Below are 27,573 nucleotides of genomic sequence, written 5' to 3'. Positions count from 1 at the left end.
ATTGTTGCTATCTGGACATTACATCCTTCCTTCTTCCTGTGTTGTGTGTTTATAATAAACTCTCTTTTACTTTGCACTTGCGCCTACATCCTCATCAATCGTACCGTGACAGAATGAACCAGCCAATCATGGATGTAGCGAGTGCGATGGACATGATCATTTCGCTCTTTCCCGAGCGTCAACCACGAGAGAGAGAGGTGGAAAGGAGATCCAAGCCGGTTCACAAGATGGCTACCACTGCTGCACCTGTTCTTAAGGTGGCTGCCAGTCCTACTCCGAGTCCTAGGAGGGCCAGTCTAGAACCGATTACACCAGCTAGACCAGGGCGAGGTTCTAGACTGGCAATTAGAAGAACACCCTTCTCCACAAGGCCTATCACGTCAACTCCTGTTTTAAAGATGGCCACGGCCAAACCGGTGGCAGTTCTCAAGATGGCCGTCATCATGCCTGCACCGGTGTTTGAGACAGCAGTGGCCATACCTGCATCTGTTTCCCAGAGGGCTGTCGCCATACCTGCATCCGTTCCCCAGAGGGCCGTTGTCTTACCTGTACCTATCCTTAACCCCCTGAGGTCGGCTGTATCGCCGGCGATACCAGCTCGCTTTTTTTTTATTAGTGTAAAAGAAACTCATAAATACTCTGTTGACTTTGATTTTCCATAGGAGTTTCATACATCAATCGATTCTGTTAAATGTGTATTATTTTTGTGTATACTCACAATAAAAACAAAGTGTTGTGCTTTTTGCCAAATAAAGAAAAATAAACACGAAGCGAGTTCTGCCTTCTCTCTGCCAGTGAAGTCCATTCTGAAACGCGTCCGAAAATTAACAATAACTCAGCGAATACTCAGTCAAACAGACATACAGACAGACAGGCATGAAGCTTGAATTCTCTTCTTTTAAATGAAGTCATTTATATAAAAAAACAATTATTCTCATCTTGTGAAATCTGTATTAAAAGAGAGCGATTCCAGTCGAGCTCATCTCATCTCATTACGTTATAATCGGCCCCGCCCACGGAGAGCGCGCGCTATTCAAACGCAAATGGCTGAGGCAATCCTGTGAACGCCCACATCAGCTCGAGAAAACACACACGTTTATTTAGATCATTGTTTACACCGTCTTGCAGCGCTGTGAGGAATAATACTAATCGAAAATGTCCCTCAGAAGTGCGGGTATATCGAGGAGCGAGCTGAGGAATACAAGTAAGTTTTTTCCTTCTCACGTGAATTTCTTCACGTGGGTTTCTGTTTATGAATGAATAAACGGCACAGATGCGCGCTGTTTACCACAGCTGGCAAAGACAGTTTAAATTTAAATCGCGTGTGTGAATGAATGATGATGTTTTAGCAAACTGTATTGCTATACTGAGATAAGTAAACATCGACTGAATGTTGAAATAAAATGTAGGCTATTTGTATAAGCAACGTATTAAACTGCAAATTAACAATATGCCCTAATATTTCATGAAAACAACGTTACAGTCAGACGAAATATGAAAGACAACATTTTGTTTAGTAGATTTGGGTACAGTTTTTACTGTAGAATATACTGCCACATCAAATAAGCTTTTGTTTAGCCATTTCTATATATAAAATACGATTTTTGTCAAAAATAAAGTCATCAACTAAGATGTTAGCTGTTCCAATGTTGGTTATATTCAAACTAATGAATACATAGATAAAATGTAGGGCCTATAATCATTTTTTTTTTTACAAAGAAAGAGTACACTTGAAATATTGTTGAAATTGTAATTATTGTTGTAATTGTAACCATTTTAATAAAATAGCAAAACATATTTACAAGATAGATGTAAGCAAAATCTTAAATGGTCAATATAAGTCTTCTTCTAAATATATCTTTTGTCCTTTCATTGTGGCTCAGTCAGTGTCACACCTGAGTGAATGGCTCATCATTATGCAGAGTGGGTGTATTCTAAGGTGTAAACCACTCCTCGTTCACGCCCCCTCGCATATTGGCTTTCCAAGCAAAACCTGTTTTACATCAATTTAAATCAATGTATGGTTTTATGTGAACGATAAAGCAAGACTATTTTCACATAATTTTGAAGAAAAAACTATAGGCGACGACATCCATAAGTCAAAAGTCTTATTGCCACATATTCAGTATGTGTTTTGTGGTCTTATTTCAAAATTTTTAATTTTTAGTTTTTTCGATAACCACGCATAAACATTATTCTCTCAAAAATGAAAACATGTACATACATGTGGCTCACATATTATTGTAGTCCTGTTTGTGCTATATAGAGTGAATTTACACCTTTGCCATTAATATGTTTATAAGCAACTGAAAAAAGCACAAATGTCAGGGCATGTCAGAACACCCCCAGGGCCCAAAAAAACGCTCAGACTCCAGAGGGTTAAGATGGCTACATATGAGTCTGTTCACAAGAGGACCACCGCTGCGACACCCAAGCCACTTCACAAGATGGCTGTCACACCCGAGCCACTTCACAAGAGGGCTGTCACACCCGAGCCACTTCACAGGATGGCTGCTACACCCGAGCCACTTCACAAGATGGCTGTCACACCCGAGCCACTTCAGAGGATGGCTGCTACACCCGAGCCATTTCACAAGATGACCGCCTCACCCACCTCTCCAGTGCATACTAGGACCCAGAGGTTAATGTCTAGTCTGGTGGATACCCAGATGATGTCGGTACGGGCGGCTGGGATTCTAAGTCCGTTTGTTTCCAGTTCTGTGGTCTCTACAGTGCCTGAGGTATGCCCTTTGACTTCTGTGCTGCCTGTGTTGGCTATGGCTCTGTGGTGTGTGTGGTCTGCTTTCTGCTCTTTCGTTTCACAAGAGGTCTCTCAAACCCATGAACCTGAGTCTCCTGCACTTCCTGTCACGCCTGAGAGGTCCGAACCTGAGTCTCCTGCATTTCCTGTCACGCCTGAGAGGTCCGAACCTGAGTCTCCTGCACTTCCTATCATGGCAGAAAGGTTTGAATTTGAGTCCCCTGAGCCTCTGATCTCGACCAAGTTAGCTGAACCCAAGTCTCCTGAACTTCCTGTCCTGACCATAAGGCCTGTTTCCGAGTTCCCTGAGTTTCCTGTGAAGGCCGAGATGGTTACTCCTGAGTTTCCAGTATCCTGTGAGTCAGCTGACATGGTCGCTTCCAAGCCCCATAGACTCTCTTCCCTTGCCAAAATGGTCGTGCACGACTCTCAAAGTCTCTCTGTCTTGCCCAGTGATTTGTCTAGTGTGCTGCCCAGTGAACTGCCTAGTGTGCTGCCCAGTGAATTGCCTAGTGTGCGGTCCAAGATGGCCAATCCTGAGCTCTCTGAACTCTCTGTCTGGCCCAAGATGGCCGATCCCGAGCTCCCTGAATTTCCTGCCTGGCCCAAGATGGCCGAATTTGAACTCCTTGCCTTGTCTAACCTGGGCCAGAGGGCCTCTTTCTGCTCTCTCCTTCTACCCAGGTTCCTGTTGCCGCCGGCACCACCATGGGTTGCAGCTCCACCCTGGTCTCAGGTTCTGCCTGCGGATCCGCCTTGGCCTCCTGCACTGCCGGCCCCGCCCTGGCTTCCTGCCTTGCCGGTCCCGCCCTGGCTTCCTGCCCTGCCCGTTTTGCCTGCCCTTCACGGACCTGGCCCGCCTACCCTCCCCCAGATCCACCTCCGTTCCTCCACCCACCTGAACTTTCTCTGGGAGTGTCTGGAAGCCACTCCTTAGAGGGGGGGTACTGTCACAGTATATACTGTGTTCTGTGTTTTCTGTGTTTGGTTCTGTGTTGATTGTGTTCACCTGGACTCATTAACTCTGATTACACCTGTTCCTTGCTTCCATTGTGCCAGCTGCCACTCATTTAGGTCATGTGTATATATACTCTGTCTTGTGTTGTGTCAGTTGCTGGTTCATAGTCTGAGTTTCAGTTTCTGTGTTAATGGTGTTGTAGTTTTATGTATTTACTATATTCATTTGGATTACCGTGTCGTCTCCGTGTGGATGTTCCGGTCTGTTCCTGGTTTTCACCATTGATCATCTTCCACCAACGCCACTACCAATCATCCAGCACTCTCTACTACCGTTATCCTTTGATCATCATTGTTGCTATCTGGACATTACATCATTCCTCCTTCCTGTGTTGTGTGTTTACCTGTTTATAATAAACTCTCTTTTACTTTGCACTTGCGCCTACATCCTCATCAATCGTACCGTGACAGATCAAACTCATTTCTGTGCCGCCGAAATCGCGGCACCAATCAGAAACGTTTGGGGAGGGATTTACATGATGACGACAGCGCAGCGACGCTGAAGGAGATTTCATTACAAAGATGGATGCCGCCGTGGAACATCACTCGTTCGAATCATAGACAGTATATAAACGAATCAGTTATCGCGTCTGTTTTGAGCGATTTAAACTTACCGTTTTCGTTAAAACCGGAGCAAAGAACAACACTCGAAGCATACGTCATCTCCTTCATCGATCTGATTGGTTTTATGACTATCCAATTGCGGCCAGAGGAATTTGAGCTACGTCGGTTGGTGACGCCCCTTTGGAAATGATTTGTCTACATATCTTCCCCAGACCCTATACTCAGTTTCAACTGAGAAGGGTCTGGTTTTAACCAGGCTACATATCTTATCCTTTAGAGTTGGTTTACAGTATTAGAGGCCATTCACCAAAGTTGCATTGACATATATTGTATCTGTACATTCTTATTATTCTTCTGCTCTCTTTGTCACTGACAGGCAGAGCTGTACGATAACATGTTATGAAATTTGGCAGTTATAAGGGCAGTTTCTGAAAAATAATCTGACCACATTTATTAGTCACTCAAACCCACTTGTGCCACCAACAGTTCATATGCACGACTATGGACAAATTAGAAAATCACTGTAAAATCTCACTGATTGTCATAAAATTCAAAAATTATATATATATATTTGGTGTTTTAATAGCATTATATTATTATATTATACAATTTATTTTATCAAGGATAGGTTTGGGGTCAATTTGACACTCCCATTGATAGTCTCAGGATGCCTATCAGCGAGGCCAATACTTTTGGACAACGACCCGGTGTCAAGAAGGACAGCAAAGAAGCAACTCCTCTCCAATAAAAACATCAAAGATTGACTGAAATTCTGCAGGAAGTACAAGAATTGGACAGCAGAAGACTGGTGCAAAGTTATTGTATCTGATGAAGCATCCTTCTGACTGTTTGGAACATCTGGAAAATCGATTGTCAAGAGAAGAAAAGGTGAACGTTATACCATGAGTCCTGTGTCATGAATGAATACGCTATATCTACTCAATAAAATTGTGGCAAAAGATTACAAGCAATATTATTAATTAAATTTAACAAATTAGAATTGAGTAATAATTAATCAAATTAATTCCTTAAAAGTTAACCATTTAACATTAGTAAAATGTAAAAAAAAATCATATATCTGAACCTGCTGCCAATATTGAGCAGTTCTGCACTGGTGGTGACACGATTCCCTAGCTGATTCCTCAGGAAAAGAAGGTCCTGACACTTACTGGACACTCTGGGATGTCCTAAAGCCTTCTTCACTGCAGCCAAACCTCTTTTCTTGAAGCTCTTGATGATCTGGTAAATGGTTCTTTCAGGTGCAAATTTTTTTGCAGCTATTTCCTTACACGTGAGGCCATTTTGATGCAAAGATGATGGCTGCACATCTTTCTTTGGAGGAAACCATTGCTAACAGAAGAACACAATGATTGGAAGCGCTTCTTCCTTCCTTTTATAATCATGTGCTGATGATATGATTAGTAAAATGATGTTAGCTGGTCATTTGGTGCCAAAAACAGTGAAATTTTGGGTTTTGTGATAAAGCTTTTTGCAAATATGTAAAATGCCTGATCACTCTTCACAAAAATCTAGAAAAATGTGAATCAACATCATAAAAACTGAAGCAGCAAAATGTTTACATTTGGACCCTGTCATACAAGTGGGAAGTGGGACCATAATAACGTTCCATTTTTTAGAAGGCATTTCATCTGCTAGACAACACGAGGGTCAACACTAGGAGTCTCATGCTCATCTGAGGAGGATGCCTCATAATCAGGGTCCTCCTTGACATTATCGTCTATCTCAGACACATTCTCCTCTGTCACTGTCACTTTCAAAGAACTATGACAAAATCTAATTGACAAAAAACCTTTGCTTAGAGGTAATTTTCAATTGAGACATAGCATAAAGAGAGAGCTCACAGAGCATGAAGAGAAATGTTTTATAAGGCTTCTTGTTCAAACTTGTCCTAGAGCTTTCAACAGATCAACTCAAATTTGGGGGAGATGTTCTTCAGACAATAACAGTCAAAAAGATCTTTGTGATATTGTCAACCGTTCCCATGTGACACAATGAATGAATGATGGTGTAGACTCCATAAAGCAAGAGAGGACAAATGTTTGATGTACTGACATGTGTGTACTGACGAATCACCAATCGTCTATGGTGATTTCATACAAAAAAGGCATATGGAATTCACTTCACTTTTTTTGTTAACAGAAGTGATACAGATTCAGAAGAAAACACAATTTCACATGGGTTTGCTATCTTGCTCACTATCTATTTTCCGGGCTGTTTTTTTTGTTTGTTTTTTTACTTAAGAGATTTTTATGTTAATAAATAGCTTGGACAATGTTTGTTGTTGCAGGAGACCATTGTGTTGACATTCCTGAAATACTTAACTGGTCCAAACGTTGTCCCAACTTTCCAAATAGAGTAATCTGGACAAACAATTTTACACTAAGTATACCAGTATACACTGCAATGAGATAGCGTGGTACTAATATATTTACCTAATATTAAAGTAATATATTTACCTTTGTTTCACAGAGGGAAAGAATAAAGACATATATACATATATGTTTTTTGTTTTTTGTTTTTTTACAGTGTACTGTAATGCATCATTTCAATGCAATCTCACACACACACAGACACACACACCCAGAAGACATGGACATGGACGATTTGCAATATACAAAAGCCACATTCCTCTTCTCTTAGGTTGAAGAGTCGTTGTTGTCTGGCTGAGAGCGACATACTTTTCTAATCTTCTCTCGCTGTTGCTCCTGAAAAATAACTAAACGGGATCTGACAACAAGAAACAACAGTTTTCTCAGGTAAGTTTGTGGTTAATGGTCAATATAACACTGACATCAGTGAACATCACAGGTTTAAGTAATTATTCAAATTTGAATAAATGTGAATTTTTTAACTGTTTATGTTGGTGAACAGTTTTAATGTGTAAATCTATGCACATATTCTTATTGCAATGATAGATTTGGTATTTGTGAGCCGCTGTTGTGTTTCTGGTTGTCTTTCATCATCTGTTCTTCACTAGATCTACTAGATCTACTAGAGGAATTTGACTGAATCAAGATGCTGCTGATCATTGAAGCTCTTCTTCTCATTTGAGCTGCTCTAGGACAGGTAAGCTTGTGTTCTAGTATGAATATTACAGACATGAATACTGATGATATGATCATTATGATTCCTGTTGCTGCAGGATCACAGAGCTGCTGTTGGACAGATACAGTATATCCATTGGATTTTGCACTGAATTCAGTTGATGATCAATATGACGGTTGTACTGTGAAAATGGCAGACCTGGTGAACACAACATATCTAGCGAAGGAAAAATCGACCTCAGCTGAATTTAATAAGACTTGGCAAGAAGGTGAAGAGAAAGCCAAGAAAGCAGAGGATAACTTGCAACAGATTCACTCTGTCGCCATTCATGTGTACACTAACAAAGACTCTAAAGTATATAGTAATTTCACTAGTGCCACTCGTACTGACAAACAGAAATATAAAGAGGGGACATTCAAATGGTATTCACTTCACTTTCTGTTAACAGAAGCGATACAGATTCTGAAGAAAACACAAAATAGATGCTATGTAACTTATCGTGGTACAAATGTTGAATTTGATGTTCAGAGCAAAGAGGTTCGTTTGAGCTCATTTTCATCCTCCTCTCTTGATCGTAAAGTAATACAGGGTTTTGGAAATAAATCTTGTTTTGAAATCTACACATGTGAAGGTGCTAATTTGACAAAATATTCAAAGTATCCCGATGAGAAAGAGGTGCTGATTCCTCCATATGAGAAGTTTAAAGTCACTGCTGTCAAGAACAGAACAGATCAGCCAGATCTCTGGTGTGAGACTGTGTTTGTGTTGAATAGCACTGGAACAAGAAGTGACCTGAACTGTGTATTGTTTAACAGTGGAAACCATGCTTCTTTCTTTAATGTTTTACTAATTTTGCAATTATTATTCCTACTAATCAGTTAAATGTACATGTTTCTCATTGTTACTGAACTTTGAAGTGCTTGTCATGCTTAAAAAGGGACAGTTTGATAAGATTTAGAAGTGATAGGAGATTTTTTTTTTCTTAACTTATAAATAATTGTTTTTCTCAATGTGTTGCTTCACTTCAAAGTATATATATATATTTAATATTACACTGATTTGGTATTGTTTCATGAACACTGCATATTTTGCATGAGATGTTAGAAAATGCACTGTAAAACCTTGCTGTAAAAAAAACCAAAAAAAACAGCAACATTCTGACAGTAACATACCATTTTCCATTAAAGGGGTCATAATGCCATTTTTGTACAAGCTAATATGATTCTTTAGGGTCTAAATTAAAAGTTTGTAATATACTTTAATTAAAAATTCTCATTAGTATTGTAAGAAAACACTAATTTTACCTGGTCAAAAACAGCTCTGTTTTCAGCACGCCGTTTAAGTGCATGTGTCTTTAAATGATAATGAGCTTTGCTCACCCCGCCCCTCTGTTCTGTGCGTACACCGTTTGTAATAACACAATAACCATAACGCGTTATTCATTATAAACGTGGGATTATGAATTATATTGAGAACGTCGTACATAGAAAACATGCCGTAATGTACCCTGAGTGTAAACCTTAGTGAAGCGTGAAGTGAAGCTTAGTGAACCTTAGTGAAGCGCCGGTCCGCGCGGACTATGATTGACAGCTCGCTCACGAGCGAGGGGGGGTCTGTGTTGAAACGCTGCTGTCAATCAACAATCGTGGGAGGGGCGTCCGACCGTGTGACGGCTTGATTTGAGATGGGGGGAAACATATAAGAAGATAAAAAAACAAACACTGGATGGATTTTTATCATTTTATGATGGTTGTGTACAGGCACTGCCAACACACATTTTAGTACAATCAACTTGTAAAAGTGCATGTACCATTATATGACCCCTTTAAAACAGTAATGCACCATATAAAACAATGCATTCTGGTTGTTGTTGTTTTTTTTAGATTTTCGAGAAAGTAGCCTACAGGAATATGTAAGAACTGATTTTCATGCTAAGACAAAACTCACCCTGCAATAAAGCAATAAAGCAATAAAATGCACCCTTGACAGAAGATCGCAAAGAAAGATCACAGGACATTGTTCTGTCCAAACTTTTCTCCTTCCTTATCTCTGCATCCCCCTCTCCCTCCACCCTTCCTCTCCCCCTGAGTCAAGTCACCAAAAGTTCAATAAGAATGTCTATATATCACATATGATGTATCTTGTGAATCTATTGTTTTCCTTTTCATGTTTGGTATCATTTTAAATCTCTCAGTGCGATTGGTAAAATGGTCTTAATTTCATTGCAGTCATTGGTATTATGAGAAAGATTGAGAACTTAGGAGAATCCTGTTCTCCTCTTTGGGTGATATCTCTTCAAGATATCTCCACTCTCCCCCGAAACCAGGTGCTACCCCCTGGGGTACATAAATTGACCCGAAACAACTCTAAAAAATATTGGAACAACCCTTTTGTTCTGGTCTGGGTATTTAAGGGTAGGTGACAGAGCAGACTCTGGGAATCTGTAACCAGGAAAACCCCCATGCAGTGCTGTGTCATTCACACATTCACACACCACTGCATGTCTTTGTCAGGAATGCATTGCTTACTTTTAGAGTCATCTTTGAGTAATTGATGTCACTTGTGTAATTGGCATGATACATTTTTACCTGACAAATAAATGTTACATCTTGATTTATTCTTAAGTATTCTGAGATCATTCTTACTAGTAGATTAATGTGCAGTCTGGTGTTTCCGCAAATCTCTGTCCAGGATAGATCAAACCGAAGGCACTAATGAATGGAACGTGGGGCACATCATTAAGGAGACCTTCCGATTTCTGACTATCACTGACTTAGCACGTTGCAAGCTTGCAACTATATAAAAAAAAAATACACCTTTGTTATGAGTCAGCAGTGAGCGGCCACTTAGGGTAAAATAGTTGCACTTTACCCTCTGACTATTTCAGAACTGGCTAGTTTGTGATCGTGAGCGCACATTCTTGACGTGACGTCTCAAAGTGACACCGGGTCCCTAATGAACGAATATTTGAAATCATGGGATACCCAGAGTAATCAAAGATCTAAATTACTTCATAATCAATATTTATGATTATTTTCTAATAAGAAACACGATCTAAATTTGATTATCATTTGAAATTGGAGTCAGATTAAGCGTAAAGCTAAAGTAATATTGAAACTAAATTCCAATAAATTAAGTGAACTTCACTGGAGCGCTGAAAAGACATACACGCATTATCCCTTCACCCATACCGTTGGACTTCCGTCGTTGGGCCAATGGGTGGTCTTTACAAATATACTGTGCTCAAAGTCAACACTCAGAGACTGTGTTCCAAATCACACCCTATACCCTCATTCACTATTCCCTACATTAGTTCACTAATATAGTCCACTTGAGGGAGTGAATGAAAAGAAGAGAGTGAATTCAGACACTGATGAACACCTGCTGATAACAAGCAGAATCACTGAAGGTCAGAGAAACAATAACAGAAAAAAGAGAAACACAAGAACTACAACTGACTTCCAGCCACAGCCTTAAAGGGATAGTTCACTTTGAAATTAAATTTTGGTATGTTTTAGCTTACCTCAAGGACATCCAAGATGTAGGTGTCTTTGTTTCCACAGTAGTTTCAATTTTGATATTTTTAGGTCAAACCGTTCTTGTCTGTCAGTCATATAATGCAGGTCTATGGTGATCACCTCAAAGAGCATGCACAGAGAAGTCCAAATTAAACAATTCCCCATCGTAAGTACACATTGATGGCCTAAGACACGAAACGAGCGGTTTGTGTGAGAAAACGAACAGTATTTCCGTTTTTTAAAACCGGAAAGCACCGGAAGTGATCTCTCGTGCATGTACGTCACTCATTGTTTGCACAGACTAAGCCAGAACGCGCGCACACATCACACACCAGGAAGCGCGCGCGCCCTCAGATCACTTGGACGTGGTTGTGTACAAGAGGTAAAAACTATATAAATACTGTTCGTTTTCTCACACAAACCGCTCGTTTCGTGTCTTAGGCCATCAATGTGTACTTACGATGGGGAATTGTTTAATTTGGACTTCTCTGTGCATGCTCTTTGAGGTGGTGACCATAGACCTGCATTATATGACTGACAGACAAGAACGGTTTGACCTAAAAATATCAAAATTGAAACTATTGCGGAAACAAAGACACCTACATCTTGGATGCCCTTGAGGTAAGCTAAAACATACCAACATTTAATTTCAAAGTGAACTATCCCTTTAAGGCCCTTTCACACTGAGCATGAAACCAGTTTACAAACCAGTTTCTTTTATACATGTACAGACGTTCTTGTTGAGAATTAACAGAGGTTTAGATTTTTGTCACGGATCTAGTGCCGGGAACACCCACCACTCCGGAGGAGCTACATCAAAGTACACCAAGAGGCCAGACAACGACGTGATATAAAAGCTTATTTCTTTTTATTGAATGTAAAAACAAATTTAAAGGAATGTCACTGACACAGGACTCCTCGTAGGGGCCGCTCGTTGAAACAGGTCGAAAGAGTCCTCGATAGAAGAAGACTCAGTCCAGCCGCCAGTGGGCCATCTGCTTGTACGGAATAGCAGTGAGGGAATACGGAGGACGTGAGCTTTCAGGTAAGTAGCAGCAGATGACTGGGTCTCTCTGCTCGTAGGACCACAGTGAAGGGGAAGGGAGGGGAATTGGACAAAGGGCCAGGACCTTCTGATGACGAACAGCAGACGACAATCTGCACTGGGCAGAGAACAATGACCGTCGAATAGGGGCAGCAGACCACAGTGGGTGGTGGGCAAGGCCCAAGGGGCTACAGGTAGGTAGCAACTGACAGTGGACTTTCTCTTCTCACAGGGCAGCGTCAAATGACTGAATGTCACCTTCCTTTCACAGGACAGCGAGATTGGACAAAGGACCACAACCTTCCAACAATGAGTAGCGACGACAGAATGTGGTGGGCAGAGGGCAGTGACCATCAAATAAAGTCCAGCAGACAACAGTAGGTGTGGTGGGCAGGACACAAGGGACTACAGATAGATAGCAGCAGACGGCGGCTTTCTCTTTTCACAGGACAGCATCAGATAACTGAGTGTCACCTTTCTTCCACAGGGCAGCAGCAGTCGGAAAGCAGCGGCAGATAACAGGATCTCTCTGTTCACAGAACAGCAATGGTGAGTACAGAATCCAACAGTTAATAACTGAGTCTTCTCTTACCCCAGTTCAACAATAGCAAAATGCAGTGGCGGATAACGGGATCTCTCTGTTTACAGAACAGCAATGGTGAGTACAGAATCCAACAGTTAATAACTGAGTCTTCTCTTACCACAGGACAGCAATGGCAGAATGCAGCGGCGGATAACGGGCTCTCTCTGTTCACAGAACAGCAATGGTGAGTACAGAATCCAGCAGTTAATAACTGAGTCTTCTCTTACCACAGGACAGCAATGGCAGAATGCAGTGGCGGATAACGGGATCTCTCTGTTCACAGAACAGCAATGGTGAGTACAGAATCCAGCAGTTAATAACTGAGTCTTCTCTTACCACAGGACAGCAATGGCAGAATGCAGCTCTTCACAACGACACACAGGGCAGAATTTCTCCTTTCTTTACCACAGCGACATGAACTGGGACACCTGTACAGAGCTTTACCCACAGCAGTTCGAATTGATTCCTGATGCCCCACCGGGCTAGACGATCCCCAACAAAGCTTTCAGAGTGCCGGTAGCATTTAATTTTCCCACACTCGTGCATGCATCAAACCACTTTAAATCTTCACACGTGCTCACTTCAATCGTCAAACACTGCAATGACACACCACTTCATAGTGAAAAGTGTACCTTCACTTCAGCTCGTTGGGGCCGGCGAATCCACTGTTGTGATCTTCAAAGGGGGATATCAGTTTTGATGAACGATCCGCAATTCAAGCCCACTCGTTTCTCTCACAATAGCAGCCGTCTTTGCTTCCGCCGCTGTCCCACCGCTTTTGCCTCTCTTGCTCTCGTCACTCACACTTTAATCGCAACCGCTCTACTTGCCTCAGCTCTGCGTGTCCCTTCAAACTGCCGCTTTTAAATCCCCCGTTGGAGACACGCGCTCCAATGGCTGCTTGATTAGCCGCTGCAGCTGCCGCTTGTCGATACGGGCGGCCATGACAGGCCGCCGGAACCGGCCTGGTGTCGCACCGGAAGTCTCCCCCAGGGGAACTCGTTCCACTCCTCAAAGTTCCCATTCATCACCCGGTGACATTTTTATAGACACAGCTGCAAGTCTCATCTCTCTCTCATCCTTCACTGTCATCCCTTCTCCTTTTATCCTTCCGGAGTTCCTCCGTGAGACTTGAGACCGATGTGGTGCGCATGCAGGTTACGCACATTCACACTCGCGCCACCGGCCTCGCTCCGTTCCCACAGCTCTCAGTCCTGCCCTGCTTGCCAAAACATGTTACAACATTATCCCTTAACATTCTTATAAAGTTTTTAGCAGAATGTTTCCCAGAGGGCACTCGACATGGACAACATCATGAACAGCATTACCAGCTTTCTGTCATACGTCTACAAAAGTAACAGAGGTTAAAGGGATACTCCACCGAAAAATGAAAATTCTGTCATCATGTACTCACCCTCATGTTGTTTCAAACCTGTATGAATTTCTTTCTTTTGCTGAACAGAAAGGAAGATATCTAGAAGAATGTCAGTAACCAGACAGTTTTAGATACCATTGACTTCCATTGTATATTTTTTTCCTACTATGGAAGTCAATGGTATCTAAAACTGTCTGGTTACTCACATTCTTCTAGATATCTTCCTTTCTGTTCAGCAAAAGAAAGAAATTCATACAGGTTTGAAACAACATGAGGGTGAGTACATGATGACAGAATTTTCATTTTTCGGTGGAGTATCCCTTTAAGATGTTGATGTTTTACTAAATGTTTGACTTGAAGTCACCATTATGGCAATCATTCTGTGCTTTAGTTGGACTCTTGACTTATTGACATCAGTTTTTCTCTGACTTCTGTAACTGTGTTTAAAAGACATATTCATTATGTTGAAAAAGCCAAGCAAAAATATAATTAGGAAGCAGTCTGATCTCATCCAGTGTCTGAACTTTGATAATATGGGTGATGTGTTATTGATTTATTTTTTTATTATTTTTCTTTTATTTGTGACTCTGCAGCATAAGGTTCTGCAGTGTTTTATTCAGATATTATCAAGCATTTTGAAAACACATTGTACACTAAACACTTTGAACACATGCGTCTATTAAACTCACTTAGACATCAATAATCAGTGTATGAATCTCAACAACGATGACATGCTTCATGCTGCAAGTGCATTCTGGGAGCCATGGATGATGTAACAATATTAGCTCAAAGGGGAAATATTAATAATAACTCATAATTACCAATTATGATTAATTATTAATATTTGGGTCAGTTAATTAGATTAACTTGAGGTAGCTAAATTAATATTACAATCAATTAATCAGTTCCAACGAACTCTTTTGATTATTCATTTATTCTAAGAAAAGTGTATCTTTCATGGCCACCGAAAAATAATTATTTCTTAGCATGTACAGCACTTAGAGCATGTAACAAGATCAAGATCGTAAAATGGACTTTGTTGCAAGCAGAGAATCAGAAACCAAATAAATATTGTGCACAAGTTTTATTAACTAACTCACTAAACAATTATTAACTAAATAACTAAAACTAAACAAACATACATACATACATTCATACATACATACATGCATAGGTAAAACGGTGAGTGATATGGAACTGGAAGCAGGAAATGGAACTATGGAAAATATCTATTTAACTATGAAGAGAACCATCAGCTTATCATTTTCAGAGCACCTCATTAAATTGATACTTGCATGGTCTGTGCAGTGGACAATTCTTGAAGTGGTTGAAAATAATCGAGTTCGTTGAGGGGTCCGTGAGTGTCAAATGTCACTGTACAAGTTGTAATTGTTTTCTTCTCTGCTGGATGGAGAAGATACGATGAACTTGCATGGTGGTTTCAACGCTGTTGTGGTTGAGAGAGAGTTTTCTCTCTCCTGAGTGGGCACATGGCTGTTGTGAGTTGAAGCTTGCTACCCTGGGCCTGTTGAGGCCACGCTGGACAGCACGGTATCCTGAAGTGCCGAGAATGCCAAGAGTTGATCATTGCCCGTTCAGGGATGGTAAGGTTGCAGTTTTCTGGTATTGAAGAAAAGGCAGTCTGACTCCCTTTGGGAGCATGAAGGTATAGCAGGCTGTGCTTACGGCCTGCTGGGCCCTTGGCCACTATCAACGTGAAGGAGCAGCAGTTAAGGCCAGCAGCGAAGAAGCTAAGAGAGCGGAAGGCTAGCGAAGAGGCCTTTTAAAGCCTGACAAAGGACACACCTTGAAGGCCTGGCTCAACCAATAAGAAAGGGAAAATTTCTGAGCGGGCTTTTCCTCTGTGGGGAGGATTTATGATGCTATCTCAAGTGTGGTTAGACCTCTGCCTTACCTTTTTTCTGTTCATTAATGCTCAGATAGATATAACAAATCCACACTGCTTTCTAAGAGAAGGTGATGCCCATCAAAGTGTGAGTCATTAAATGATGATTAATTAGATAGGAGACATGATACAGGTGAGGTTACATTGACCGTTGGTTGGGTGAATAATAAAATACATACCATAGTATATACATAATAGACAGTAAATCATTCACACAGTTACTGGGATGCATGTTCATTTATAGATCAGTTCGTCTATGATTAATGCAGAAAAGTCTGTCTTCCCATTGTCTCTCTCTCGAGCATGTGGCCACATTCTTTTAACACCCATAAAACCAACTTATCTGATCGTGGTCATGACAACTAGGACCGTCTTGCCCTGTTTAGGGGATGGGACCACAGATCCCAAAGTGAAGTTTAAAGATTTTTATGGTACATATACCAAATAATTGTGTCTGATTTGGTCTCAGTCGTTACAATGAGTTTTATGTGATGCACCCATAATGAAAAAATAAATAAATAGTATCATGCATTGAATTGTGTTACCACTTTAGTTTAAACAAATTGTTTCAAAATAGCTTGTTCTAGAACTCTCATACACTGTAAAAATTGTGCCGTAAAATAACGGTAATCTTTCATCTCAATATGGGTTTGATGATCTTCACACAATACCAGTCAAAAGATATTAGAAGTGATACAGTAATCTTAACACAATGAATAAATGATGGTCTGGACTTCATACAGGAAGATATGTTATACGTTTGCAATGCTTTGTTGTACAGAACATGAAGCCCTGAATGCATTTGTACGGTGGTTACAGCACCACCTACTAGTCAGTGATGCACATTTATTTGATCTTTTTTATACCATAGCCTAAAAAGTAATGATTCATTTCTCTGTAAATATTCTTAGGGACTTGTAAGGACTCTGTTTTTCACTTTTACTTAGTTTGTCCAATCTTCATCAAAATTGGTTCAGATCATTGGTGTGTTTGGCTTCATAACTGCTGCTTGCAGCTATATTTACAATTCAGATGTGTCCAAATGTTTAATCAGTATCAGTAATTTGTCTATCTACACTGTTAGACCTTACCAGGCTTTTTTTACAGTAAAATACTGGCAACACTGTTGCCAGTAATTTATTGTTAATTGTACAGTTCTTTACTGTAATCTACAGTATGTTACTGTAAAAATACCATGCACTAAATTAAAACACGGGTTAACTAATTTCACTTGCAGAAACTGACTGCCTTAAATTGAGCCACTGTCGTTTAAATGTAGGCTATGAACTAAAATATAAAATGCACTAATAATGTTTGCAAAGTATTATTTTGAACTTATTTCATCTGAGACCACTAAAAAGCTGTTGTAAACAAAGAAATTTCCACTAGACCAATTACTACACTGTCATTGCCTGTTAAATAAAGCAACACACAGCGCATCATCAATGTTTGATCATTATTTAGATCTTCCCCTGGACTGAAGCACAGGCTCTACTTTTCAGCACAACGGTGACCCAAAAAACCCCCACATTTTTACAGTAAACTACTGTATATGTACCTGTTTTATAACTTACAGTTTATTACTGTTAAAATACATTTCGTGGGTGTGTCTTTTTATCTTACACTGTTAACCCTTTCAACCCCACAGGAAAATCCACAATACAAAGAGTAAAAAGTTACATTGACCAGTGTTGCAGTGAGATAATTAAGAAAATATTTAAGTGATTGTTGAGCATTAGTGATGAACACCTGCTGTTAACAAGCAGAATCACTGAAGGAAAGAGGAACACAAGAACAGGAAATGTTCTACAACTGACTTCCAGCCATTACACATTATTGCACTTATTATTAACCAGTACGACTTTATTTCTATCTACATCTACAGAAGTTGTTATTGAGATGTTTAATTCAAAATGTTTGGTTTGGAAGTTACCATTATAGAGATCAGTGTTTGCTTTAGTTGGGATGCGGACCCTTAACATTTCAACATTAGTTGTTTTCTTGCTTGAACTGTTTTTATGCAATGAACACTCTTGCACACGCACGGTTTGTGAATGCAGTTTGTTATATTGCTTATGATGATAAAATCATCATATAGCCCAGTGGTTCTCAACCTCTCCTGCAGGGACCCCCTGACAGGTCAAGTTTCTGTTTAAACCCTGAAATGGCACACCTGATTCAATTAATGAGTAATTATTAGAGTAGGAATTAGTCAATTTGTCAACTAATCACTAATCCTTTAATTAATTGAATCACCTGTGCCATTTCAGGGTTAAAACAGAAACTTGGCCTGTCAGGGGGTCCCAGCAGGAGAGGTTGAGAACCACTGATATAGCCTGTTCATTCACTAATCTCATTCAGAGTTTAATCCTGTATCAAAGGTGTTATATTACCACCACTGTGAAACTTCAGCAATGAGTTTCAATGATGTTTTTTTTTTTTTTTTTTTTTTACACATCATGCACAACCAAAAAACACAGAGCTACAATGTCTTGTAGAAACACAGAGATGTAAAAAAATAGCACATGAATCTTAACAATGGTGGAAAATAATTGTTTTATTTAGTCATGCAGCAGTGCATGCTGGGAGTTTTATTCTATCCTGGAACCCAGCATGCATTGCTACATGAAACTTTTGATTGTCACCATTGTTGAGATTCATGTGCTGATTGTTGATGTCTGTGTGTGTCTGAGTTAAGCAGGAGTTAAATATGTTTTAATGCACAATATGACTCCAATATCTTCCAGAATAACTGATTACAGAAATGTTGCTGGATTTCATGATTTAGATTCACAGATATATGGTAAATGTAAAATAACCATAAATTCTTATAAAAGCTTATACACAAAATGAGATCAGAGAATCAGACATGTCCATAATTATTATGGCATCATCACAACAGCTCTAAACACCTGATAAACTTTCTCTTGACTTTTTCTTGCCATAATAAATGTGTTTTATAACCTCACAGTGACAGCAGCCAGAGATAAAATAATGGTCAAGGGTCAAAGAGACCAACTAAAGCAAATACTGATCTCCATCATGGTGACTACAAACTTTATTATATTCAATAAAACATCAACAACTAAATATCTGTTAATTATCAACAAGAACTTTTGTACATGTATGAAATAAATAATGTTAAACTGGTTTGTAAACTGTAAACACTGTATGGCTGGAAGTCAGTTGTAGTTCTTGTGTTTCTTTTTTTTCTGTTCTTGTTTCTCTGGCCTTCAGTTATTCTGCTTATCATTATTCATCAGTGTCTGAATTCAAGTGGACTATATTAGTGAACTAATGTAAGGAATAGTGAATGAGGGTATAGGGTGTGATTTTGATTTTGAGCGCTGTTAATTCACAATATATTCCTGTAGGCAATTTTTTTTTTTTTAAACAATAAATATAACCCAGAATGCATTGTTTTCTACGGGATATTACTGTTTTAATGATACTGTCAGAATTTGGCCTTTTTTTACAGCAAGGGTTAACACTGTACTGAATCATTTACCTGTCACCCTTAAAGGGGTGGTAAAACACCTTTTTTCGAAGGCTTGATGGTGTTTGTGGGGTCCACTGTAACATGTGTTCATGCTTCGTTTTTAAAAATTTGCATTATTTTTCACATATTTAACCATTATTCTACACTGCTCTGTCCCTTCTTGTAAAAACGGTCGGATATTTCCTGGTTCTATGAAGCCCCGCCCTCAAAAATACGCAATGGGCTCAGATTGGTTAGCTGGCTCAGTGTGTTGTGATTCGCTAACCGCCAAGTTCACATTGTTTCGGAAACGCCCCTTACCGGTAGTTTTTGCTTCAGTAAACAACGGCGTTAATATTCCCATTATCAGTTAGAGCACGAATCAGACCTAGAGAATGTTAGTGGAGAGAATCGAGCAGAAACTGGTCAAGAACAGCTGTTTAAGGACGTTTCAGAAAGGTATGTTTGTTTTTAAGGCTATATGACACTGTTACTTTTGTATATTTAAAACGATTGTAGCTAAATATCTGTCGCCAGAACTATTAACCCAATACAAACACTAAACATTGGCTTTACAACAGCCAAATCAAACACAAACCATGTTTAGCATGCATGTAGATAAACAATACATAAAAGCTATAATCAACGAATAATTTACAGTGAAACGACAACAACCTCGAACATTCCAAGTTCGCTGCGCTGGTGATATTAAACAGAAGTTTGTATGTGTTTGTCGGATATGAATTAACATTAGCATTTAACAAACTGGTTTGTGGAGCCAAACAGCGTTATCCTTTGTTTACTTCCTCGCTACAACGTACAATTAACAATACGAACTATTACAGGAAAACACATCAACGAAAAAATCATACTTACAGTTTGTGGCTCGTAAACAGCTTCTGTTTTTAAAGTTGGAACTGCTCGATCTTTCAGGACAAGCCGTTGTATGAATCCTGCATTGTAGCTCGTGTAGATTGAGGAAGCTTTCCTCCGGAAAATGTGCAGCACAGAGTGCGACATTTGGATTATAATTATGAGGGACCGAGTTAAAAATAAATTTTAACCGTCCTTAGGAAGACTGAACAAAGTGGACCTGCAATCTGGGTGAAAAGAACAGCGTTTCGACGGCATAGCGCCAAGACACTCGACTACCACAACAACTCTTTTCCAAAGCAACATAAAATGGCCTCGCCCCCGTTATGTATTGTGTTCCCAGAGGAGGGGTTTATGTAAATGTTGGGCTTAGTGATGTCAGCAAGCCCACAGGAATGTCGTGTAGTCCCTATCAGCCGTTTCTGTAGTTCTTAGAAATTGATTTCTTTAAAAGCAAATATCTCCCTTTGCTTTAAACTTTGAACGTTGTAACTTTGCAGATGTTGTTTATGCTCAAACAGCAACATTACACACTAACTAAAGTTAGAAAAGTGAAATCGTGTTTTACCACCCCTTTAATAAGACTGTACTGATGCACAATGTGTTTGTGTTTCCTGCAGAAATCTGGAGTTAAATATTAACAATTCCATGGTTACAATCTGCTCAACACAATATCTCTCTTGTTTTCTGCTGGTACTGGCACGACGGGCACGACAGGCACGACTCTGTGCTGAGGTCTCTATGAATGGAGTGAATATTATCCATGATTCTCCCTCATATGACCAGCTGTGACGTTCACTTCCAAGAATACTTTTTCAAGAAGGTTGGTCCTGCTTGGTATATGATATATTTAGTTGCTTTTAAGTGCTTTTCTCCAAATTACTCGGATCTACCTATTAGTTTGCTGTATAGAAGTAATTTTAACTGCTAATATGCTAATGGTTTGTCCTCTATTTTAGGGGCCAAGTTGACAGGGAACATTCTCATAACTTTGGCTAACATTCTGGCAAAGTTCTCTCAAAGTTATGAACAAACATACTTCCAATGAAGTAATACATTCCAAAATGTATTAATACATTGTTTGTAGAAGGTTTTTAAAATGTTCCTCATAATGTTTGGAGAAAATTTTTCTTAGAACAGCATTCTTGGAACATCCTTTAAACATTTAGAATGACAACTAATGAATATGGTTGGGTCTGCTGTTTCTCTGACTTTCAAATGGTGACCTATTATTCACTTCACTTTCTGTGCTAATTTGACAAAATATTCTAAGTATCCTGATGAGAAATATGTGCTGATTCCTCCATATGAGACGTTCCTTGCTGATTCCATGCTGGTCCAGACTGGTTTATGCTGGTCTACCTGCATATTCATGCTGTTCTCAAGCAAAGCGGAGCTGGTGAAGCTGCCCAGCTAGCAGGGAACGTTCTCAGAACGTCAGCTAAAATTCCCTACAAGTTAGGTTAATGTTTTAAAGAAAACATTTGAATGTAATTACCATTATGGTGATTAGTGCTTGCTTTAGTTGGGCTCTTGACCCTTAAACTGCTAACTTTAGATTTTGTCTGGCTGTTGTATCTGAGTTATAACTCTCAGATGAACAAAGATAAAATGTGATCAGGTGGTGTTGGTTATGTTTTGACGTAATCATCATTTGACCTGAAACACCAAACTCATTCACACTCAGTCATTTAGCAGATGCTTTTATCCAAAGCGACTTACAACAGGGGGCTAAAGTTTAGAGAGTTAGGTTTTCCTTGTTAATTGTAGTGATTTAAAGCCTTGTGATTTAATAGCATATGATTTGAAGCATTTTCTATAGAATCCAAAATATTTCTTAAAAGTTCTGTTCAAAAGATTATATTTAGACACACAGTCATCAAGATTCAGCCTGTGAATCTCAGCAATGGTGATAATAATAAAGCATGTTGCAGTGCATTCTGGGTGCCACCAATCAAAACTCATTCATGGCTCCCATCATGCATTGCGTTATGAATAAATTATGATCTGAATTGTCTTAGTAATTTCCTTTTCCTAATTAAATATTTCGTTTGTCACCATTGTTGAGATTCATACACTCATTTGATGTCTGTCTGTGCCTAAACAAAGTTGTTGTTTTTTTTGTTTTTTTAGCATCAAAACAATTTTTAAGAAATCCTTTGGAATAAATAGAAAATTCTGGATCTTATGTTGTAAAATCACTTCATGATATAATCAACAATATAAATTTAAGTCAGAGAATAGGCTCTAAATGAGTTTTGTGATTCAGGTAAAATGATGATTTCGTCAAAACATAACCAACAACATCTGATCACCTTTTCTCTTTGTTTATCTGGGAGTTATAACTCAGTTACAACAGCCAAACAAAGTCTAAAGTTAAAATTGTAAGGGTCAAGAGCCCAACTAAAACAAACACTGATCACAATAATGGTGACTTAAAATTGTGATTTTCTCCTTCAGTGATTCTGCTTGTTAACATCAGGTGTCTTCAATAATGCTCACTCATCACTCAATTAATCACTTAATTATCTCATTAACTTTTATCACTGGAGTTTTTTTTTTTTTTTGCTGTGTACGTTTTAGGAGAACATTCTGGGAACCAAAATAAAACTACCCGCTGAAAACATTATTAGAACTTCATGGTAATGTTCTCAGAACGTTTTTAGAACAAAACATTTCTAGCTGGGTGGTTCACCAGCATGGTCTTGCTGGTTTGAGAGTGAGTAGACCAGCTGTCTGTATGCAAGCAGTGTTTTGGGGACAAGCATTGTATTTTTGCTTGCATATTTCTATTCGGTTGTTAAGTCGTGACGTAACCACTCTCCGATAATACTCTTTCCGGGTCCAAAGTCCAGGTCCTCTCTACCTACCTACCGCTTTCGCTAGTGTTTTGGTTATTATTGAGTGTTTTTACAATGCCGCAGTGCTGTGTCCCGTGTCCCGAGCTAACTCACTTCAACCTCGTAAATCTTCTTTTTCATTGATGCCTGGACTCTACCCTTAATTATGCCACCTGAGTGATGAGCTACACTAACCACTCTGTTGGTGTTAAAGGAATTTAAACCCTTTTTGACCGCCAAGGGTGCCTCACTAAGAAGGACGTGATCGTAAATAAATTTACAGGTTCCACCGTTGTTATTTCTGGACGAGAGGAGCGCTTGGACCCAAAACGTCACGCGTCACGTCAGACTTAACAATCGGATAGACCTTATGTAGCCCCGCCCCTTTTCAGCGCTGCGCTCGTTGTCTTTTGACTTCCAGTCTGTTTTTTCACAGCGATTTTGCGTGTTTATTAATGAACGGCTTGTTTTAAAATCTTCGCGGTCGCCTGACATTTGTTAAGTCATCTGCTTTAAACATTACAGCCCTCATGATAACTTTCGTTAACTTTACATTAAGTAAATCCACTTCAAAAGCTAATTACTCCTGGACAGCAATGCCATATAGAAATATACAGAGCGACTGCAAAAACGGAAGTTAAAAGACAATATTCTAAAGATGGTGGCGCCCTCGTTTCTCTGGCGCATAAGGTCTATATTCAACACATTAATGATGTAAAGGAAAAACTATATAAGGTTAAAACATGATTTATTGAATTATATGATTTTAACTTTGTAATTTTATTTTGCTCCCTCGTCGGAAAGTAGAGCTGAAAATGTTAATTGTATTAGTTATGATTACATTAAAGGGGTGGTTGAGTATGATTTAACTTTTCTAACTTTAGTTAGTGTGTAATGTTGCTGTTTGAGCATAAACAACATCTGCAAAGTTACAACGCTCAAAGTTCAAAGCAAAGGGAGATATTTGCTTTTAAAGAAATCGTTTTTTAAGGACTACAACAAATAGCTGGTAGGGACTACACGACATTCCTCACGGGTTAGTGACATCACCAACCCTAAAATTTACATAAACCCCGCCCCCGGGAACACGCAGTCCATGTTGAGAAGAAGAGGTGTTGTAGTCTAGCACATTTGTGAGTCAGCTCAAACAGTTCCTATACAAGCGATTTATAGATTATCATGACAGAATATGTTAATTGAAGATAACTCCACATCATCAACATAAATTAATCAACTAACCATTCAGAGACATCCTGTTGCATTCCACGTGTTGTCACTTCTTCTTGAGTCTTTCCATCTTTGTCTGACTCCGTTTAAACATAAAAGGCAGAACAGTTTCTGTCATTTTAGTGTGTGTCTGCGTGGGAGCTGCTAATTCACAAGAGCTCTTGAAACCCCGCCCTCTGTGTCGGGAGCATCAGCTAATTTGCATTTAAAGGGCCAGACACAAAACGGTGCGTTTCTGCTAACCCTCAAAAGGTGACAATTTTAACATGCTATATAAAAATATCTGTGGGGTATTTTGAGCTAAAACTTCACGCACACACACACACACACACACACACACACACACACACTCTGGGGACATCAGAGATTTATTTGACATCTTGTGAAAAGGGCATTATACCACCCCTTTAATCAATGCCACTGGTAAACTGGTAGAACATTTAAAAGCATCAAAGAATTGTCTCCTGTTTCAAAAGATCTGTTCACAAATCAGTTAAAATCAATGATAAAGAGCTTGTGTACATTGCAAAACAAAAACATTTAGAGATATGAAAACCAAGGAAAATGCCTAATAAAAGCATAATCATAAGCAGTTTGTTGGATTATGAGCTTTTTCAATTGGACAGTTTATAACAATCTGATAATGACATTTCAAAACTGAAAGTTGTTGTTTTTAAAGAATTTTAAACTCATTTGGGAACTCACATGTGTCAAAATCCAGCTGTGAGTCACTGATTCCAAAAAGTGCATATAAAGGTATGTCATTGTAGTCGGAAATTAACACTGCTCAGTGTTTATATAATCCACACTCACTCTGTGTTATAAGTAACACTGTGATTAATTGACTGATGATTGAGCATTATAGAAGACATCTAATATTAACAAGCAGAATCACTGAAGGAGAAAATCACAAATTTTAAGCCATGCTGATCAGTGTTTGCTTTAGTTGGGCTCTTGACCCTTACATTTTTAACTTTAGATTTAGTTTGGCTGCTGTAACTGAGTTATAACTGCAAGATGAATGATGAGAAAATGTGATCTGGTGGTGTTGGTTATGTTTTAACATAAATCTTTTTTGACCTGAATCACTAAACTTATTTAGAGCCTGATCTCTGAGTTAGATTTACTTTATTGATTAGAGCAGCACTGGCCTTGTACAGTATAATAATTTTAGCATTTGCAATGTAATCCAAAGGATTTAAGTTTTTCTGATACAAAAAAACTAAACAAAAAAACTTTCATTTAGGCACACATGCACAGACATCAAGAATCAGCGTATGATTCAAATAAACAGATGAACTCTGAACATGAGAAAACAAGCGACTAAAAAGTCACATAAAAACAGCAGAAATAAAATAAAATAGTAAGAATAAAGGAAAAGAACAAGAAAATTTACCTAATTATTTATTCATGCAGCAATGCATGATGCAGGGTATCTGCAGGTTTCTGAGCGTTAGATTTAAGACTTTTTAAGACCTTTTTAATACCATGCAGAATGAAATTTAAGAACTATTTCATATCAACAAATTTGCAAACAGCAAACAATACCACCAATTACGATCCAAAGTTTACGGTGAAAAACTGGCAGCTAGTTGCAAGCGATTTACCGTAAAAAATATGGTAGTAATATTTTAGGTTTTACGGCAGTGATCTAAAGATTACGGTAAGAATTTGGCAGCTGGTTGCAAGTGCTTTACCGTAAAAAATATGAAAATTTCGCTGTAAAATAACGGTAATCTACTGGCAGCTGTGGTTGCCAGCAATGTACTGTTAATTCACAGCCATTTACCGTTAGTTTACAGCTTTCCATTTTTATAGTATGTTACCGTAAAAATACCATGGAAGGTAACTTGTATCATTTGGGAAACCGATTGCTTCAGTTTGAGTTCAACAACTAGTATTTATACTGATAGTACTGTGAACTGACCTCATTTGAGTCCACTGAAAATTAATATCTCTTAATATAAAACTGCAAACACATAATGTGTAATAGTGAATCTGTTAAAAACATGACTAAAATCTTTGCAGATCGTATTTAGTGAACAATACCATGCGTGCATTTGCTAAATGCAAAAATAAACTAAAGCACATGTAACCTCTGTGTAATGTCTTCTGCCTGAAATAATCTCTCGGATCCCGTCAGGTTTGTGGTAACAGCAGGTTTATTCCACATCTGCATTAATGACAAAGGACAACATAGTAGAATAGTCATCTCATGTGGACAAACAGCGCATGCTCTGGAAAGACGGCATCATGTTAAAGTTAGCCAGCTGTACTGGAGAGATTTTCTATCGGCTATAAAACACATAACCAGATGGTTGACTTTATAAAAACATGGCGAAAATAATCAACAACACATATTATTCAACCAAAGAAATCTAGTTTAACTTTTACATACTTTTCAAGTGAATTAGCATTGTTTAATCAAATTCTACGTTGCTTTGAGAATTGGCCATAATCCTTTCGTAACTGCAGGTACAACTTTATGACAGCAGGAGGCACAATAATCCCATTTAGTAGGATTTAATCTGAACCTTTTTAACTATGTTACATATACACTGATCTCCATAATGGTGACTTAAAATGTGAGCTTTTCTCCTTCAGTGATTCTGCTTGTTAACATCAGGTGTCTTCAATAATGTTCAATCATCACTCAATTATCTCATTAACTTTAACACTGCTTCAGTGTTACTTATAACACTCTGAGAGTGTGGATTATATAAACACTAAGCAGTGTTACTTTAACACTGGGGATTTTGCTGTGTTGCCACTCAGCGGTTGTGTTTGATACAACTTTGATCCAATACAACTCCTACTATATTGCAGTATGCAATGTGTGTACTGTGAATATTATGCTCAACATTTTTTCTTAAATTGATTCAGTCATGGACAGTGGCTCTACACAATGAAAACATGTTATCTCTACTGAAATAGGCCTTCTACATTTAAGATCATCTTAACCGAATTGTGTAAATTGTGGCCTCATTTTTACTGCTGCAGACAGTCGGTCAGAACTGTGTAAAGACATTTACGAAATAGATTCTGCAGACTCCAGATTGTCTCTCAATGAGTTACTGATGACAATTTAAATGTAAATAGGTGTGATTCTGGAACACAATACAGAAATAAACATGAGTGAGTTAAGAATTTACACTGACATTTTACAGGCACAATTAATATGCAAAAATATATCTATAAAGGTATGAATTAATAAATAAAACACCCAATTATGATTTCTAAGCAAATAAATAGAACAGTCATTTTATGCCTATGCCCACAAGATGGCGCCCTTATAGCATTACTGGTAACTGAAGACATTT

General features: G+C 38.8%; 4 protein-coding genes across 6 annotated transcripts in view; 3 read left to right on the top strand and 1 right to left on the bottom strand.

Moving 5' to 3' along the window:
- The window catches only part of LOC309507668 (NAD(P)(+)--arginine ADP-ribosyltransferase 2-like), a 246,493-nt gene that overhangs the window by 5,861 nt on the left and 213,059 nt on the right, over nt 1-27,573 (top strand). The gene's annotated exons all lie outside the window — the stretch shown is intronic.
- LOC309474743 (NAD(P)(+)--arginine ADP-ribosyltransferase 2-like) overlaps nt 1-27,573 on the bottom strand; it is a gene marked incomplete at its 3' end in the record, with an annotated part of 89,384 nt that overhangs the window by 19,928 nt on the left and 41,883 nt on the right. The window lies entirely within an intron of this gene.
- The window catches only part of LOC309507693 (ecto-ADP-ribosyltransferase 5-like), a 52,220-nt gene continuing 31,750 nt past the window's right edge, over nt 7,104-27,573 (top strand). For 2 of the 3 annotated variants that reach the window (XM_082182028.1, XM_082182027.1), the window contains exon 1: nt 20,866-21,009. The gene's annotated coding sequence lies outside the window, so the exon portion shown is untranslated. Of the gene's footprint in view, nt 7,120-20,865; nt 21,010-27,573 lie in introns of those variants that run through there. The other variant, XM_082182030.1, reaches the window with a different exon arrangement.
- LOC309474737 (ecto-ADP-ribosyltransferase 4-like) lies at nt 7,448-8,338 on the top strand (the record flags this gene model as incomplete). Its single annotated transcript, XM_082137331.1, has 1 exon — nt 7,448-8,338. One exon carries the CDS (start codon nt 7,448-7,450, stop codon nt 8,288-8,290), a length of 843 nt encoding a protein of 280 aa, XP_081993457.1. The 3' UTR covers nt 8,291-8,338.

The sequence above is a fragment of the Leuciscus leuciscus genome, assembly GCF_965113295.1.
Source record: "Leuciscus leuciscus genome assembly, chromosome: 1".
Taxonomy (NCBI): domain Eukaryota; kingdom Metazoa; phylum Chordata; class Actinopteri; order Cypriniformes; family Leuciscidae; genus Leuciscus; species Leuciscus leuciscus.
Note: the sequence above shows the minus strand (reverse complement) of the source record. Positions and strands in the feature narration are given on the sequence as shown.